At 39.5% G+C, this 18,616-nt stretch overlaps 1 protein-coding gene across 6 annotated transcripts in view; it reads right to left on the bottom strand.

Moving 5' to 3' along the window:
• The window catches only part of COL5A2 (collagen type V alpha 2 chain), a 130,694-nt gene that overhangs the window by 89,025 nt on the left and 23,053 nt on the right, over positions 1-18,616 (bottom strand). For 2 of the 6 annotated variants that reach the window (XM_068196380.1, XM_068196379.1), the window contains exon 2: positions 18,110-18,219. The exons of 2 other annotated variants lie outside the window; for them this stretch is intronic. In XM_068196380.1, coding sequence (XP_068052481.1) covers positions 18,110-18,219 — 110 coding nt within the window. Of the gene's footprint in view, positions 1-9,453; positions 10,050-18,109; positions 18,220-18,616 lie in introns of those variants that run through there. 2 more of the 6 variants (XM_068196382.1, XM_068196381.1) reach the window with 2 other exon arrangements.

Below are 18,616 nucleotides of genomic sequence, written 5' to 3'. Positions count from 1 at the left end.
CTCTTCAAAGGCACAAACATGCACAGCCTAAGGAGATAGAGATTTAGCTCTTCTCTCCCCATCATCTCACCTTGCTCTCCAAAAAACAACAAACCAAACCAGGAAGCATGAGTGTTTTTGATAAAATGTGGTAAAGCTGCAGAGTGTTGGCGTGTATGCTAAAAAGGACAGCCAGCCCCAGAGAGGTGCCTACTGAAACCTTACAGCAAGCAGGTGATTCACTAGCCAGAGATTTCTTTGCTGAGGAGCCAATTCCACTTCTCAAACCAGCCAGCTATTCAACATGAAAATCCATGCCATTCTAGAAATGTATTATTAGCACAATGACTCAGTATGTATATTACAGTAGTACCCTAAGGCTTCACTTGATATCAAGGATGCTTTGTGCTCTGCACTGCACACAAATTCATAGGAAAGCCCTGCATTTTACAGTGAAAATATAAAATCAAAGCATGCCAAAGTTATTCAAGCTCAGTGTCCAGCTATAGATGGAATTTTCTGTCATTACAGGAAAAAAAAAAAAAGAGTAAAGGATAACATGTCTGACCTCATTCCTAATTTTTGAAGTAGGCTCCCAGCACTCTGCCAGTCACCGTTACAGTTCCAAGATTCAGTGTGGTGACAGTAGTCATACTGTCATGTTGGCTCTTCCTTCCCCATATGGCTCCATTTTCCATGTTCTGCTCAGCTTGTCACCAGGCTCAGTGCCTCTGACATCAGGTTCTTCCCTTCCTTTGTTGCCGCCAATGCGTGTTCCAGTCCTTTCTGCCTCTTGCCAAAGCAAGCATTAAACATCTGGAAATCATCCTCCATTACTTTCACCAGTGAGGTGCATCTGCCTTGCACTGTAGCTCCCATACAGTGGGAAGACAACACACTCACAAATATATGTAAAATGCCCAACAAAAATCTAACACACTATATATTAATCCACTTTAATCTTTACCTTGCAGCAAGTTACAAACGTTATTTTCTTTAAAGATGTAAGCATATATACTGGGGATCTTTACAGATCACAACACTCCTGATTCCAGAGAGTTCTAAAGTACAGATGTTTACTCTTAGGATTGTGTTCTCCTCCTCACACATGAAATCTTTTTAGTATTAGAAACCAACAGGTTTTCAATGCATGCATTATGTGTGCTGGTTTGGGAATTTTAAGGGTAAAGGAAGTTACTCCAGTGGAAAATTAATACAGAGGAAAAGAGATACCACTTTTTGCCTGTGCCTCTGAAGGAGTGGAAAATGCAGGCTATTTCCACCCCTTTTCCACAGCCTGAAGCCACAACAGGACAATGACCCCTCGGCTGAATGGAGCTGAGGGCTCCTTGAGAGGTCCAAGCCCCATCACATTCCCAAGTCCCCTCTGGAAGTTCCCGCCTCTTGCTTCCCTTCCTCTTCTATTCTCAGAGCTTTGGTCACACTGAGGATTATTCAGAAGAATTTCAGGAAGCCTCCAGGAGCCTTTGAGAAGTGAGATAACCCAGCTACCCAATGGTATCTTTCCTACCAAGAGGCTCATCACTGATATAAGCAAGAAAGCCAAAAATAAATCATACTTGATTAAAAAAAGTAGGTTATTGATTATGTTACTTGTTAACTATAATTATAATTCATAATTTGGATGAACTAAATTCAGGGTAACTTGATTTTTCTGAAATAGCATAGATGGCTTAAAGATGACTAAATCATCCTGAGTATTTGGAAAAGGAGACACTCCAGCTGAAGGAAAAAACTCCTACTTTGAAGTAGACAGAAAATGAATCATAAATAACTGTCATAGGATAGCAATCACTATGGCAATTCAGCACATTTTTTATCAGATCTGAAGATTTGATAGAACCCTGTAAAGAAAGTATTTGTGAAAAGCTGAGTGTAAACCAGCTTCTGTTTGCTGCTTCTTCTTTAATTTTTCCCTTAAATACTTTTACTTGATACACTGACAGGAGACATGAGATTTCAGACTAGAAAGTCATTTAATCTCAATCAACCTTGTCTATCATTTCCTGAAAGAGACACAACTGCTTTAAACAAAATGCTCCCTCAGCGTAACCTCTGAGGTTACTTATGATAATACAGCTGGCCTGAGACAGCTCTCCTCAAATGGAGAACAGTTTTCTACTGGCTTTTAGCTGTATTTTCACTATCATTTTAATGTGAAGCAATAATCTTGGAGCAACTGGGCCAGGACAAACTCACAAATTGGCAGAAGGCAGGTTTAGATTAGATACTAGAAAGAAATTCTTCCCTGTGTGTTGGATGAAGCACTGGGACAGGTTGCTAAGAGAAGCTGTGGCTGCCCCATCCATGGAAGTGCCCAAGACCAGGTTGGATGGAAAGTGTCCCTGCCTATGGCAGGTGGAGAAACAGGATGGGCTTCAAGGCCCCTTCCAACCCGAAGAGTTCTGTGATGACTCTTCTTTTTTCTCTTTCAATCTCTTCCTACACTACACTGCCATTATGCCCATAATCCTCCACTTCAGGTGGTCAGCTTGCTGAAGGACGCTGGCAAGCACTTAATGACCAAAGAATATTTGGAGAAGATACTGTATGGACCTTCTCTGCCAGACATCTACTGCTCAGCAGGGAGCAGACCTCAGGGAGACAGTTTACTCTTCTGTTCTCACTCTAAATGAGTTCATGTCCAAAGCTCTGAATTCCTGCCAGCAGTATCAGAGTCGCTGTTTGTGTTTCTATTCAGCCACATTATCCAAAGAACAAGGGCACAAAGATTCAAATTAATTCTTTAGTCCTCCCATGCTACTGCTGCATAGTCCAAAGGCTATAAATGAAAAGTAGTGAAGACACAAACCATCATGAAAGCTTTTCAGTATGAAAACAACTTAATTATATCACTTTCCCAGCTATACTGCTCACACAGAGCTGCAGAAAAATGCAAATCCTCCAAAGCTCCAATCAAGTTTCAGCTGGCAGCAGCATGGCCAAGGAGCATTCTTAGGACAGCTCTCCAAAGACAAGACCTATCTTCAGCAGCAGATACAAACAGAATCCCAAGGGTCTGCATGAATAGAAGCTCCCTGAACAGGGAGCATCCCACCACTGGCCCTCTGACAATCATTCTTAGTCTTCGTGCTTATATAATACATGACCTTTCTGCAGCAAATGCGGGTGGGACAGTGGAATAATGGAATTGTTTCTCACTGCAAGAATAAAAGGCAGCACAGCAGGCTATGAAAAATGTATGTTGCTTACTAAGAAGAGATAATTGTAAGCAATGGTTTGGATATTTTAATTACCACAGTATCAAGGCTTTATCATCATTCAAAGCTTCCAGCATGTTACAGTTTTATAATTATAAATCAAATTATAAAATAACCATTTATATTAAAATAATTGTGTTACTTCCTATAGTCAGTACCACTGGTTTATCCTTTCTTGCAGTTCAGGAACAGCACTAACTCTTCAAATTTCTCTAAATTTAAGCTAGGAAAAGCACAGAATCCCAGAACAATCCATGACCAAAAAAAAGTATCTAGAGAAACAGTATTATTTGTACATACAGAATGCACTGATTACATTAGAGACATACATAACACATGATGCCACCCCCTGGGGTACTTCACTTCCTCTAAGCGTTACGTAACTGTCATAGTTAAGAGCCATTTTTCTCCAGCTTGAAAGTACCTGGTTTCTCATTTTATACCATGTAAAGAAATACATTTACTTCATTAAACTTGGAATTATTGCATCCTATTTTCCAGCTCAAATTATCCCTGACCCTCTGCACACGACAGCCTCAGGCCATTCAAGGACGGTGGAACAAGGTAGGTCTGTTGCAGCTTGATATTTCAGGCAGTGCAACAATCCTTCCTCATGCTCTAAAAGTTCAAACTCCAAGAAGCCTTTATCAAAAACTGAAATTCCAAGTTAATCTGATTAATTTTTTCATTTCACATTAAAGGATACTTGGGTTTGCCTTGTTGGTTATATAAAGAATGGGGGGTTTTTCTACACAATAAACTGAAGCGCAAGTCCAGTCTCTCTTCCGTGACCCAACTGAGAATCCACTGGATTAACACTTTAATTTATTCTTTCTAAGAATAATTTCTGAGAAATTTATATCATCAGGACTTTACACACAAAATGTGCAGGGTCACAATGACAAACATAAGTGAAACTGTGCACATATAAGGATAGATCACATGCCTCCAGCTGGAATTTCGACTATTTTTCATTACTTTGCTATTTCTTGGCACTGAGTTTGTTGCCTTCTTCTATATACAGAAAAATAGTTGTATACAAGCCACAAACATCTGCTCAGTTTTTTTAAAGGATTATATTGCTGCATGAAGATCTGTCTTTGCAGTTCCTGCTTCCCTGCACATACACACAAGAATCTGCATTTCTTTTCTGAAAAAACACCAAAAACCAAGTTATGTGGCCAGTTGACCGCTTTGAATTCTAACCACAGAAAAATCGTAACTTACAGTTTTCCCAGATAGTAAACACAACTTCAACACCAGGACTTGCTCCTAAGCAGGGTTTCCTAGGAGCATTTATAATCAGTCAAGGGATTTGGTAGATACTTCTTTTTTTCTGAAAATTTCTTAAGCATTAGTAAGTTTAAAAATACATATTTTTAACCAACTTACCTTTAACTATTGTTAAAAACAGGACCAATCCTGCATGTTTTGCATGAACAAATCAAGCTGAAAGAATGTTATCACACTGAAATTAATTGCAAGGATGAAAAGACCTCACCAAGAAATGAAGACTGAGCATTTTAAAACATGAGTCATGAAATGCCCATTCCATTTCTATGGCAATTATCCATATTTGTAAACATCAGGGGGGGGAAATGCCTGCACTAGCAAACACAGCATGCAATTATTCTTCAATCACAATGTATTTTCTACAAGTTAATGTAGATGGTTCAACGTGACCCTCAATTTTATGTATTCCATAATTTTGAGCAAAGTTTTGCTCACTCTGAACAGAAGGAATCCTCCTGAAGAGTCTTCTTGTGGAAATTTCTGTGTAGAGTATCCTTCCCACACTTTTACAGTCAGGAAAGTTCTCTAATTCAATGAGTTAGTTCCCACAGAATTACATCTTTGTCTAATAAATACTAGATTCCTATTTGCTGCTTGTTTAGATTTATAGTAATTTCTATTTTTGAATTATTTACTATGCTTAAGCCCCCAATCACATATACTTACATGCACACACATATGCAGGTTTCCTCACTAAGAAAGCAGAGGTACAGACATAAGAGAGCAGAAGTACAGACATAATCTGGGGATCTGGAACTTTTGGGGAAAAAAAGAGAATCAATACAGCATAACCATATCATTTACATTTACATACATAAGCAGGTCCAGCCAGCATGGGTTTAAGAAAAGCAGGTCTTGCTTGACCAACCTGATCTTCTTTTATGACAAGGTGACCCACTTATGGGATGAGGAAAAGGCTGGGATGTTGTCTACCTGGAACCTAGTAAAGTTTTGGTCACTGTTTTCCATGGCATTCTTCTGGAGAAATTGGCTGCTCATGGCTTGGATGAGTGCACTGTCCACTGGGTAAAAAACTGCCTAGATGGCCAAGCCCTAAGATTGGTGGCGACTGGAGTTAAATCCAGTTGGTATGTGGTTACCAGTGGTGTTCCCCAGGGCTCAGTATGGGGCCCAGCCTGGTTCAATATCTTTGCCAATGATCTGCCTGAGGGGATCACAGCAAGTTCACAGCTAACACCAAGCTGAGCTGGAATATCAATCTGCTGAAGCAGTGCTATGCAAACAGTTGGATTCAATGATCTTAAGGGTCTTTTCCAGCCTAAACAATACTTCTGTAATTCTAAGTATTATCAGATCCTCACTAAAACTGTGGCAATTGTAAAGACAGGGGTGCTTTTCCTCTTTCATATAGAATCATTCAATATCATTCTCCTTAGGAGCTGGACTCTTTACATAGATTACATAGATGAAAGACCCATCAAATCTAAAGCATTTGGCACAAATACTCAATAACTTTCTCATAGCTGCAGAGGACTTTCACTTGCCATCTTATTCCCAACACTTGCCCCATTATGGGAACTGTGCAATGTAACAAGGTCTTATCTCCCTAAAGATAGTATCAGTGAGAAGATAATGGACACAGTTAACAGCCCCATTCCAGCAGCTGAGCTATTTGTGTCTCCAAAGTCAGTCCAATCTCCTTTCTCCCTTGCATGGTTTCCAGACAAAATGAAAGACCTTGAGAATTCAAAAAAAGGCAAAGAGGATTATTAATCTAAATAGAACAATGACCTTTTTTTTTCTTGTTCACACTGTCAATCAAATTAGACATTTTTAAATCAATACCAGCACTCACATTCATTTCAGCTGAAGGAGGGTTGACACCACAAGAAGTGGACAAGAAAATATAATTCAGACAAAGGTACATTGCAAAAACTGATGAGAGCCAAAGGCAAGTATAGGATTGAAGAGAAATACAGGAAATGGTGGCAATAAACCACCACTACCTTGACACAAGCAATTTGCACAGACAATTCTTCTTGAACAAGGTGATTCCCACAATTTCAAATCTGACTCAAATGTACTGATTTTCCACTAAAGGCTTGTTTCTAATTTACTTTTAAAAAACTTTTACACTCCCAAGGTAACAGGAAAGGATCCCAGAAGCTCATCTTGCTTCTGCTAGTAGTTCCTTCCATCCCAGCCCTAGGGAAAGAGGAAGGACTGTAGAGTTGTGTGGCAAACCCTGTTATCAAAGGTTCAGAGCTTTCAGGCATTCAGCAGTTAAACAACACGAAATTTCAGTCACCTCCTGGGCATTTTCTGATCCTGTTGCATTTCTGAACTAGACCAGGTGTCTACCAAGAAATTAAAACCAGGATCTTCCAGTCCTTCTAGGATTTTGCACCACTGACCTTATTGATAAATAACTTTTAAATAGGCACATTTAAACAGTCAGACTCAAAATGACCAATTTTGCTGTAATACGTTTGGAAGTGTCTGGTTTTCACATTTTTACATGCATTTTAAACATGTGCACCATGTAGCACTACCAGCCAAGTGCTTCTGAGCAGAACAGATCAATCTGCAAGGGTTTCAAGAGAGAAAAAATAAAAAAAATAAAGAAACTGGCATTACTTAAAGGTACAGAATGGTAAATGACAAAAAGTTAAGCAGTATGTTTGGTTTAAAGTAGTATTACAGTTCTTTCATTAAAGTTTTTTAACCATATTATCTGCTTTATTATATTCAACTCCTCTATCAATATCAATCCCCCTTATGAGAAATTCTGTAACATACTACCACAAAAGCTATTTCTTTCTGCCACCATGTCTAAAGTTGACAAGCAGCATCCAATCCTTATTTGTTCTAGGATTGTCATAAAAAAGGATGTAAACCAGTGTTGTACCAGTCATTTCTGAAAGTCAGATAGTTTTTTCTAATCTACGCTTCCTGAAGTGCCCTTCTTGCTTTCCCAGATACCTCTAATATTTATTTATCTGGTAGTACCTATATTCAAGTAGTACATAAGTGAATATATATATATATATATATATATATATAATAAGCAGCTCTACAGACAAAGTCACCTGCAGTAAAATACAATGTTGAGTGATGTTAGACCTCTACACAAATACCAAACCCAAGACAAACTAAGGGTAAAACCTGTCCACTCTTCAGCATTTGTAGGCTTCAATCAGGAACTAAATGAAAGGTAAAATCCATTTCTTATGCAATTAAACCAGACCAATGTGTAGAATGTACCCTACTTTTATCTTCACTGCACCAACCCTCACATCATCTTAAAATAGGTTTGAGTTTGGTTTTCTTTTAATATAATGAACATTGGAAAAGGGTCTGTATAGTAGACAAAAGCTATTACTTCTCAAACAGGAAGATGAGAAGTGATGTAAGTGTAAACAGATGTCACTAATTTATTACAACAAATTTTGCTCTCTGTCTTACCGCATACCTCTCAATTGCCTCAGCCATCAGCACATGGGAAATATACCCCAGAACGTGTTGCTACATTACTGGTTTATCCCATAATTTCCATAATTCCAACAATCTAGTAAATTACATGTAATAAAACACACAGAAAACTCATATAAATTTTGCCCATTTTTTTTAAACAGGCAAAAAGCTATAATTTTTATTAAATGGATAACAAAAAATGAAGCCAGTATTTTCACAATTGTTTTGTTTGGAATTACATGTAATTGAAAAATGCATAATACATGCCTCCCTTTATGGTAAGTATATGAATTACACTCAAAAGTTTATATAAACTGCCCCCTCTATGGGACTTCTTACACAGCTGTGCATGGGCAGGACAGTCTCATTTTGCTTTGTAGAACAAAAGTTTCAGAAATATTGCACTGGTTTATTCATCAAGCTTTGACTCCTCCTCACTTATGCAATCCAGCGTATTATCAAAAAAGTTTAGTTACGAGAAAAATTAGACTCATAAAAATAGACAATAAAGTAAGTGCAAACTGCATTGTAGGGTACATCCTACAATGTGCTCAAATGCCCTACAAAGGGACTTTGTAGGGCATAATTTGGAAAAGAAGCCAGTATTACATATAAGAAGCCTAGGAAGGACGCTCAGGAGTACAATAGCTCCAGACTGTCCCACAACCAGCCTGCTCACATTTCAGGAAATCAACAGAGATCACGACATCCCTCCCGACTGATGAAAGAGTACAGTCACTACGCCTTCTCCTGACCATCAGTGTCTCTCTCGCAGGCATGATACTAAACACGAACGGCTACCAAGCAGCCGCAGACAGCGCAGGTCGGGCGGGTGAGGCTCGCAGCTCGCCAGCGCTCCTGCCCGCACGGAGCTTGCCCCGAACGGCCGCTGCCTCGCTCCGCCAGCCCCCGGGCGGAGGGGAGGCTCTGTGCCATCCTCGGCGTCAGGCAGCCCCTCCGCAAGAGCCCGCGGGAAAACGAGCCGGAGAAGGAAAGAAGGGAAAATGAAAAGAAGAGGAGGGGGGAGGGGTGAAAAAAGGGAGAATCCACGTTTCTGCTTTTCTCTAAAACAAAGAATGTGAGAAAGCAGATGCAGTTCAGCGCAAACAACTCCACCCTGCGAGGCTTCGGTGTTTACTCTCCCAGCTCGCTTGCCCAGCTGTCCTCCAGCCGCGTCCCAAGCCCTTTCTTTTGTTGGGAACTTCCCAGCGGCCGCAGCCCCGCCGGGACGGGGGGCTCAGCCCGAGCGCCCCGCGGCAGCACTTGGCCTTTGACCGGGCCTCCCGCTCTGTGCCCGCAGCGAGCGCCGCAAACCTCGCTCTTCCGCTCAAAAACCCAAAGCGCAAACCCCTCTCTGCACCCTGCTCAATACGTGAAAGCAAAAGTCTTCCTCTCGTATCCCAGAGGTTTTCCACTCCACTTATTAGCCAAATCACACAATAAACACACTGCATGCAAAGAGGGAGGATTATGGTAATTGTTTTATAGGTAGAGAGAAACTCACCACCTTCATACTCTTCCACTTCTTGCGCTTTTATGGTTACAAATCGGCCTAATAAAGCAGCGAGGATGAAAAAAGTTCTCGTTTGTACCAAGACTGCCATCATGCCTAGATATTAGACATGTATCCTCCCTGGGCAGCAAAAAGTGCAGAATCGTAAGGTTATTTTAGCACCATGAAGCCAGCTGAGGAGTCGTTCTGTCTTTCCGCATCAGTTCCAGGACAAAGTCTGCGAGCCCTCTTTTCAGCACCAGCTCCAGCGCAGTCTGCAAACACTCCTTTCAGGGGATGCAGCTTTAAATAGGAAGAATGCTGCCTCCACTTTCTTCCTGCCCCTTTTCAGCTCGTTCAGGCTCCTAACCATCCACTCCCTGCCAAGCAACAGTCTGATTGATGGTAAATAACCGAATCAGAGCTGGCTTCACTCTTCCTTGAACTTTTCTCTTTACAAGCACACTTGCAGGATACTTTCCTGCTGCTGTGCAGTGCATGTGCTTTTTCAGGACCATTTATTAAGCAAGCAAAAGCAGAGTTTTAAGAAGCTGTCAGGAAGAGAAAGCTCTGCTTTTACCACACCCGGCGCACGCTTCCTGGGCTTCCTGGAAATGGAGGGTATAGCCCCATTTTGAGTGGATTCCCTTATTAGGAACTCGATCTCTTCCAGCGCTCCAGAGGAGGATTTCCTCCTCTCCTCTGATAACTGCCCCCTGCCTCGCTGTGCTATCAAACGGGACTCCAGTCCCTTGAGAGGGACTCACACAGCTAAAATAAGGCAGCTTGGGTCAGGAACTTGGAAATAAGCCTCCTTCACTCAAAGGGAAATACTCATTCTCAAATGAATTCTTTTGCTGAATAACCTTTCCTCAGATGCCTACGTGCTCGATATTTACTATCCTACCAGTTGGGAAGACTGTTGAAAATCAGCAGAAGATGCTCTACACTTTTAATACCAGAATGCCCATTCAAAATATCCAATTACCTGCTTTTCTTCAGGGCTCTCTGCCCCTGTTCCCTGACAAACCTACCTAAGCCCCAACCTAGTGTTAAGCCCTTAACAATGTGCCTTAATTAGCATTCTAGCGTGAGCACTAAGCAAATCTCTCTTTTGTGGATCACTTGCAGCTGGGAGTAGAATGTTAAATTTCTTTCTTCCCACAGTGTTTATGGTCTGCTGAAAGGAAGCTCAGTCACTAATCCCCTAATTAGCTAAGAATGGGGTCATCTATACCTGCTGCAGGGAAATGTAGATTCATCTGCTGGAAGGTTTTCTGTGTTCAGCCATTTCAGCTCGAGAACAATCCTATTTGAAGTAAACATCTTCACCTGGATTCATACAGAGTGGAAACTCTCTGGCTAATCACAGGATGATTTAGCACCTGTCAGTGATGCAGAATCCTAAAGCCTGTGAAGTTTTATTCTGATTCTTCAAAGGTCCAGAATTCACAGAAGAAAGGTAACCCAGAAAATGGCACAGCACTGCAATGCTACATCAAATCCACTCTAATAACAAAACCAGAGATGAACATAAAAACACTGAAAGAGAACATCAAAGTTCCCTACTCTCTCGCACCAAGCTGTCTTGACACTTTTTTTTCTGAGGCATTCAAAGATACCTTCCATCATTTCACTCCCAGGAGAGATTCCTACAGTGATATCTAAAAGTTGCCCTTCACATCTAATTCTGCTTTGGTCTTACCCACAAATTATGACATATAACTAAAACAGATGAGCAATAGAATAGAAAAGGATATTAATTTAATCCATTCCCCTTATGACCCCTTATAAATGCTTCCTTTTATCATGGTTCTGCACTTAGAGATGGTTTCAGTTTTATTATAAGCATCATATGCAATCATTAAGCCTATCATTTTTCATTTAAACAAATTCACTTCCAGGTCTAAGCTATTTGATAGCATTCCATTGGATATGAATGACAGAAAATCTTCAGGTAGCACCACTGTGAATAGAATCAGACCAAGCAATTAAGAGTGGGCAGAGAAATAATTCCAAGTATGCTCAGTGTCACTTCTCCCCTCTTCCTCTCAACAGGGGAGAAGACTATATTGCATAGAATGATATTGTATATTTATGCAGCAACATCTCTCCAATGTTTTTTTTCACTTTTTTTTCCATAGATTTTAGGATTCTGTAAGAACAGAGGAATGTGGAATTTCACAAATTAGCCCAAGGTCATGGATTCACTAGTAAAGCCTTTTTTGGAGCTCATTTTTCTTCTATGCCAAGGAAAACTTACACAAGAAGAAAATTCCTTGGTAGAAGAATCCTGGGCCCCAACTCCTGGAGCAGATTCTTTTCCAGTCCACCTTCATTGTTACACATTCAGCTTACAGTATGGGCAGCAAATGTGTTTGAAGAAACACTGAGAGGAGCCATGGGCCAAAGGGGCTGCAAGGCACTGACCCCCAGTGCAACACCCATGACCCCATTTTGAGGAATAACCACACCAAATTTAGTAGACAGAGACACTGCAGAGGTGGTAGGACTAAATCCTCTTTGTCTAGTCCATCTCAGCAGAAAAAATAAGTGTGGAAAAGTAGGAAACAAACCCAGGCTCTTTCCACCAGCAGGAGACACTTTGAATTCAGGATTGCCTCAGCTACCAATTTGTGGCTGATTACTCACAGGAGATGAAAAATTATTTAAAAACCACTTTCTGATAGAACCACAGAATAGTTAAGGTTGTAAAGGACCTTTATAGGTCATCTAGTCCAAGCCCCCTGCAACAAGGAGGGACATCTTCCAATAGATCAGGCTTCTCAGAGCTCTGTCCAGCCTGATCTTGAAGGTTTTGAGACGTGGAGTATCCACCACCTCTCCAGGACTCCTTTTCCAGTATTTCATCACTCTCATCATAAAATCCTTCTTTATACCTAGTCTGAATCTACATCCTTTTCATTTAAAGCTATTATCCCTTGTCCAATCACAATAGGCCCTGTTAAAATGTGTGTCCCCTTCTTTCTGACATCTTCAGGTACTGGCAGGATACTATAATGTCTCCCCAGAGCCTGCTCCAGGTTGAACAACACCAACTCCTCCAGCCTGTCTTAACAGGAGAGGTGTTTCATGCTTCACACTAGAACAACTTTCATCTTTTAAGAATCTTTATATAACAGGAAGGGAAATAACAACACAATAGCAAAATCTTCACACAAAAAATAGCAAAAATCTTCACACAAAAAAAGTGTGTGCTCAATGATAAGCTCTAAAAAGTCTTGGTGAAATGAGAGCTGTCCCCAAAGCTAGGACACTCCTAGAAATGTCAAGATACAATACTCTAAAAAAAAGATATAACTAAATACTCCCTAATATCTTGTTGGCTGATATTACCTACTTTTAGTCAGTAAGTCAGTACTGTAAGTTATCTGACCTAAAAGTCACATGTAAAATTAAAAATTACTCAAAAGTCAAAGCATATTGTGAGTGACAGATGAGGCTAGGGAATGCTCTTAGGTAATTGTGAGGATGCAGAAATATGTTAAAATATAATTCACACACTTAAACCTTTCAAAATCTCCATGTCAGGCCAGAAAAACCCAATTAGCAGCTTCAGATGCATCTGAGCATGCATACATTTGAGCAATTAAAATCCAATCTCCATGAGGGTCTCTCCAATGGAGTTTAAGGGCCTCTCACACCTTTCACTCTGTTACATACAGTGCGACAGTGCTCCTGTTCTAAATTAATCTGTAACAAGCTGATTAAAAGTATCTTCATATAAATGAGCAAGCTATCTGCTACATATGGGAACCTGCACCAGTGTTTCAGATCAATATGTAATCAGTGGATTCATGGAAACTGGAAATAAGCTGTAGCTGAATTTAAAGGGCGTCTGTTCAAAGACGAGCAAGATTTTCAAAAGCAGTGCGGTTTCACCAAAGGGAGCTCCCACCAATGTGAGAGGTGCCATCAAATTTTATGTAGGCAGTTAAATCCACTCTAAGTGCTGTTTGAAATTTCCACCTTGTATAACTTCTTCGATCACACACTTAGCTTCAAAAAAAAAAAAAAAAGCAGCAAATTTCCACACCATACATTTAACTTGTAAAAATATAGTCCACATAAAATACTTGCCCTTTCTTGGAATTAACTATTAAAAAGAACATGACAGAAATAATATATGAGAGGAAAATAGTTCTACCTTTGAAGTGTGTTCACTTTGCACTTTTAAGACCATTACTGCATAAGGAATCAGTTTCCCTATTTTATACAAGTTTTTCACATAGTAAAAGGAGAGAAAATTCTGCTATTTAAAATGAGAAAAGGTAATAGGAAACTACAGAAAAGGGCAAGAATGAAAACAGAGGAATATTATACTACTTTTCAATCATATTTTAAATGGACTAGATTCTAAAATGTACAGCCTCAAAATCATAATCTTCCTGCAGAAAAATCCACCAAAAAAACTAGTATCAGCTAGAGATTTAAACAATGCTACAGCAGTAACTCTGCTGCCTAGCTGTAGGAGAATATTCCCATCAACCTTTGTGTAGGAAGGTTTAATAAATGAATTTAAGTCCTAATAGAGGAAAGATATCTTTCTTGGTTGCATCCAACCTTTGCAGTGTTGTTTCAGTTTATTTTTAATTTTGGGACATAGGATGATACTTTGCTTTAAAACTGCTATTGAGGAGTCTTGGATTGTATCAGTCACCATAAATAGGCTTTTGCTATGAGGAACTCCAAACCCAGTAAGTTCAATAAGTTATGGGCACTGGCAGCCTTTCCTTTAGAATGTCTCAATTAAATTAAAGCCAACACTAGTCTAAGCAAAAAAAGTCAAGGAATTAATTAGGGAAATAATTAGGGAAAGTCTTGCATGAAGTCCTCTGAATATTATACTTATTCTTTACCTAGAACAGGAAAAAAAGCATCATTATTTTATTCTTTATTACAAATTCATTGTCAAGCTGGCTTTTGTCTGCCTAAGAACTTAAACTGATTAAGTGAGAACATAAAAGGATCACAGCAAGCTACCCACTTAAGTGGCAAGGGCAAATGCTAATCTGTAATTCAAATGGGTCTCAACTGATGGCCTTCACTGGTTTGTTTGGTTTTTTTTTTTCCTAATATTTAATTAATTTACCACTGACCAATGGGACAGTACAGAAAAAATTCGGCTGAAAGTTTATTTTTAACCCTATTCTCTTGTGGGCATAGGCTTGTTACAAGATGTGTTGAGGCTCAGGATTACTTAATCACCACCACTAAACTTTATCCACAGTTTAAAAATAGTATTATTTCATTTTCATTCTTCTACTTTGTCTTAACACAGATTTCAGACCGCTGAACTGTGCTTTAATATGCTCAGTGCAGCCCCAAGCACAAAATGAGCCTTTGGTAACTTGCTATCATGTCCTAGCATAACATAATACACCTTCAAGGAAAAAAACACTGTATCTGTCTTTAAGAGTTTAAACTGTGCAAACTGAGGACATTATTAAAATCTTATATATTGATTTCATCCATGGTTGTTGAAGTTTTTTATCTGTTGCTGTTTATTTAAATGAATGTGAATTTTAATTTAAAATTTAAATTGCTGCAGGTTTCACAAATTCAGAAATATTACTTAATTTATTCTCTCAAACGTCAGAAGCATCAATGACCCCACTGAAAGAACAGGAAGATGATGTGGAGCTCAGTTAAACTCATTGCCCATACTCTTATCTAAAAAGTCACATGCAGATGGAACCCCCATAGTCACCAGTATTTATGTGCAAGGTATAGATCTAAGCATGTGTGTCCTCAGCTACCTGAAGTAAAATAATCATATTAGCACATCATGCTGCCTGGGCCTGTGTTCAGCTCTCCTGTCTTTATAATTTTTCCAGCTTGGGTAAGAAAAGAGCCCATGGTTTCCATTTTGATCTCATTGGACTAACATCCCATTGGCCACTGTGACCAAAGTATAGAAAATACACCAGCCAATTGTTTTCCCTGTCATTACACTGTTATTTTTAAAGCATTGATCTTCATCCCTAGAATTGAATTTGTAGAACATCCAAAGCAGATGGAGTCATCTACTTGAAAGCTGGGTAATAAAACATTTAAGTTTGTAGCAACATTCTTACCAACCATAAAATGAGCAAGAAGTTCAGAATGCAGTCCTACAAACCACATTGCTCCCAAGTTACATCTGATTTCCTAGCAAACTATAATGCTGAAAAGCCTCTACACACTGCATGCCAATTAACAGAGCTGGCCTACAGATGTGACTGGTGGATGCCTAAAGCAGGTCCAGGAGGGACTTTGGAATCACCAAGCCAGTCACAAAACATGTATGTTAAAATTAATTTTAGGAAAAATTACATACATAATTCTCCAAGGAAAGTTAGTTACTGGTCAAGCTCTACAGTTTCCAAGTAAGTTTCCATGTAAGATAAACCCCAAGGTAACCAAATGCTGGAATGTGTGTGAGTTCAAAATGAGACTTTGTCAGCAGTTGCTCTGGGCCTGAGCCTGCTGCCTGCAGGGAGCTATGGGGGAACCACGCTGGGTGGCCTGCAGAAGGGAGTGTCCTGAGCAGATGGGGCACTGTGCAAGCCAAAAGTGGAGACAGGTCCAAGGAGTGTCTTCCCTCACAGGGAAAGGGCCACTAAAATAAGGAATATATTTTCCCCCCTAAAATCCCACATTTATTACTACATCCATATGAAACAAAGTGCCTGTGACTTTACACACATTATAAAGTAGGACTGAAAGGATCCATTTACACAGGATATTGTTTCCCATGTAAAAAAACCTTAGCAGATGTTTAGTGAATGTTCAGTATCTATAGACACATTTGGACACCATTCTAAGGCATGTGGTGGGATTCTTGGGGTGTGCTGTGCTTCGCCATGAATTGGACTCGATGATTATGATGGGTCCTTTCCAACTCAACACATTCTATGATATAATGCCCTATATTAAATTTATATTTTCCAGAAAAGGCCCAGTTTTAAACACATTGGGTTTTGTCCTGGATAGTTGAAGTGCCTTTGATTCCACTTGCTTACCATTTAAAATTGGGAAAGGCCTCAGCTCCATTGACAAAAGGAGCTTAGCTTGCTCAGCACCTTACTGGAATTGCTCAGCTTTCTATAAGGTAACCTTCTTAAAATACTTTATTCAATATCTTTAAGTAGTAGGAAGAAACAGATTTAATAATTTTGGGGCAGGCATTTTTGACACCAACTCAAAGCAGTAGACTCAGGGGTGAAAGATTGCCCCTGTTGAAGTTAGCAGAAATATTTCAGATACTAAATTAATGTATTCTCTTGCTTCCACCCCTTTTTTACCTTTTTTTTTTTTAACCCATCTTTTCATCACTCTGTTAATACATAAACTTTAATCTGCTTTAAAGGCCTGGAATAGTCAAGATGATCCTTTTAGATTCTTTTCAGCAGTATTTTTCTTCTAGCAAGAAAATATAATTTAGATAAGGTCTATATTCTCTCTTAAAAGTGAGTCCTGTTCTATAAAATAGGATCTACCTCTATCACGTGGTAAGATCTGATAAATGGAAAACTAGGGCATTCATAAAACCCAATTTAAAAGCAATTTTAAAAATCATGGGAAAAAAAAAAAACTTGTTGTATTTTTAGTATTTTCCATGTTGACGTGGACATTCCCTATTTCTTCCTTTTAAGCAGTCAGGGAAAAACTGTGCCAACATGGACAAAATTATGGATAATTAATAAAATAAAGGGGAATAGCAACAACGGTGGAAGGAAGTAATAGAGAAAAAGGAGGAAAAAAGGAATCAGAATGTGTGTAAGTCTGAATAAGATATAAGACTTGAATTTATGCATCACATTCACACAAAGCTAAAACAAAATAAAATTTCTATAACGGAGTTATAATTCTAGCACTGGGGGTGTTGGTGTCACTACTAGAGCTCTAAGCCCAGGACATTAAATAAATGTCAGTACAGCTGTTTCTAGGTTCAAATAGAGAAGGCAAAAGAGGTTTATTCTGCCTGCTTTACTTTTCCATTTCCTTTCCATGCTGTCTTCTTTCCAATATTTTATAGCTTTTATGAGCCTTATTGCACTAAGATTCTATGAATGCATGTGTGGAGCACATTTTGGACTGCCTTTAAACATTAAGTTTTAATTGAAAACATAGTTTACTAAGAAACAATTCATCAAGTTTACATTTAATTTTTGCTGTGAAAAAATGTGCAAACTGAGCTCTTTTAGAAAACTTTTTGCAATTTTTATTTCAATGCAGAACTCTTTAAGAGGCAGGCTTATTTTCAAATTATGACCCATCACCAAGTGGATTTTCATCTGGTTAATGGACTGAAGCAGATTTTGGAAGAGAATATCTACTCTCCATACTCACTGATATGCTTCATTTTGCCTCAACTGATTGCTTTCATGATGTAGTTCAGGAAATCAGTCTCTTACCCTTTTAAAGATTAATAGCTTAGATGAGCCTCAGTCATTTCAGAAAATAGTTATTAAAGCTTAAAGATGGTTGTACATTTCCACAATAGCACAACTTATTTGCTTCTCAAAAATCCCCCTACCCTAAGATCCTCATGGCAGGCAAAAACTTCCATGCAAAAATTTCTTATACCTCTTGTTATGCCCTTTGTGGCAGCAGCAGAAGCACTTAAACCTGGTGGCACTGCAGCACATGAACACAACCTCACCTTGTAAGCATGGATCCAGCAATGGGGTGGTTTGAAATGTGCCCAGAGATAAGTAACAGCCACAGCAGGTGACGGGACTGCTGGTTTTCCCCTCAGTTAATGGCTGTTTGCTATCTGGGAAAGACTGAGGATTCTTGTTAGAAAGCAAGGGTCTGCATAGATTATTTATATTCAGGTACTTTAAAAGTACCAGACCATGTCACATATACTCTCCCGCAAATATGCTGGGACATTAAATTACACCCACATTACACTTCAGCAGGCAAATCAAGTCTGACCACTGCTACACAGAGTAAAGCTCACACAAACGGAGCCATGTGTGAAAAAGCCCCACACAAATGTGAGCAAACCTCAGAGATCTCTCTCACCAGGCTTATTTCCATCAGCAAAGGTGCTTTCTGTGTGGGTCCCCTAACCAAAATCAGTCTTGTGGAAAATTACCCACGCAGAAAAGCACCCATGGAGTGCAGCCCCCACACACTGAGCCTCCTGCTGCTCAGAGACACA

This window comes from Anomalospiza imberbis, chromosome 7 (assembly GCF_031753505.1).
Source record: "Anomalospiza imberbis isolate Cuckoo-Finch-1a 21T00152 chromosome 7, ASM3175350v1, whole genome shotgun sequence".
NCBI classification, from domain to species: domain Eukaryota; kingdom Metazoa; phylum Chordata; class Aves; order Passeriformes; family Viduidae; genus Anomalospiza; species Anomalospiza imberbis.
This window is presented reverse-complemented; position numbering and strand designations above follow the sequence as displayed.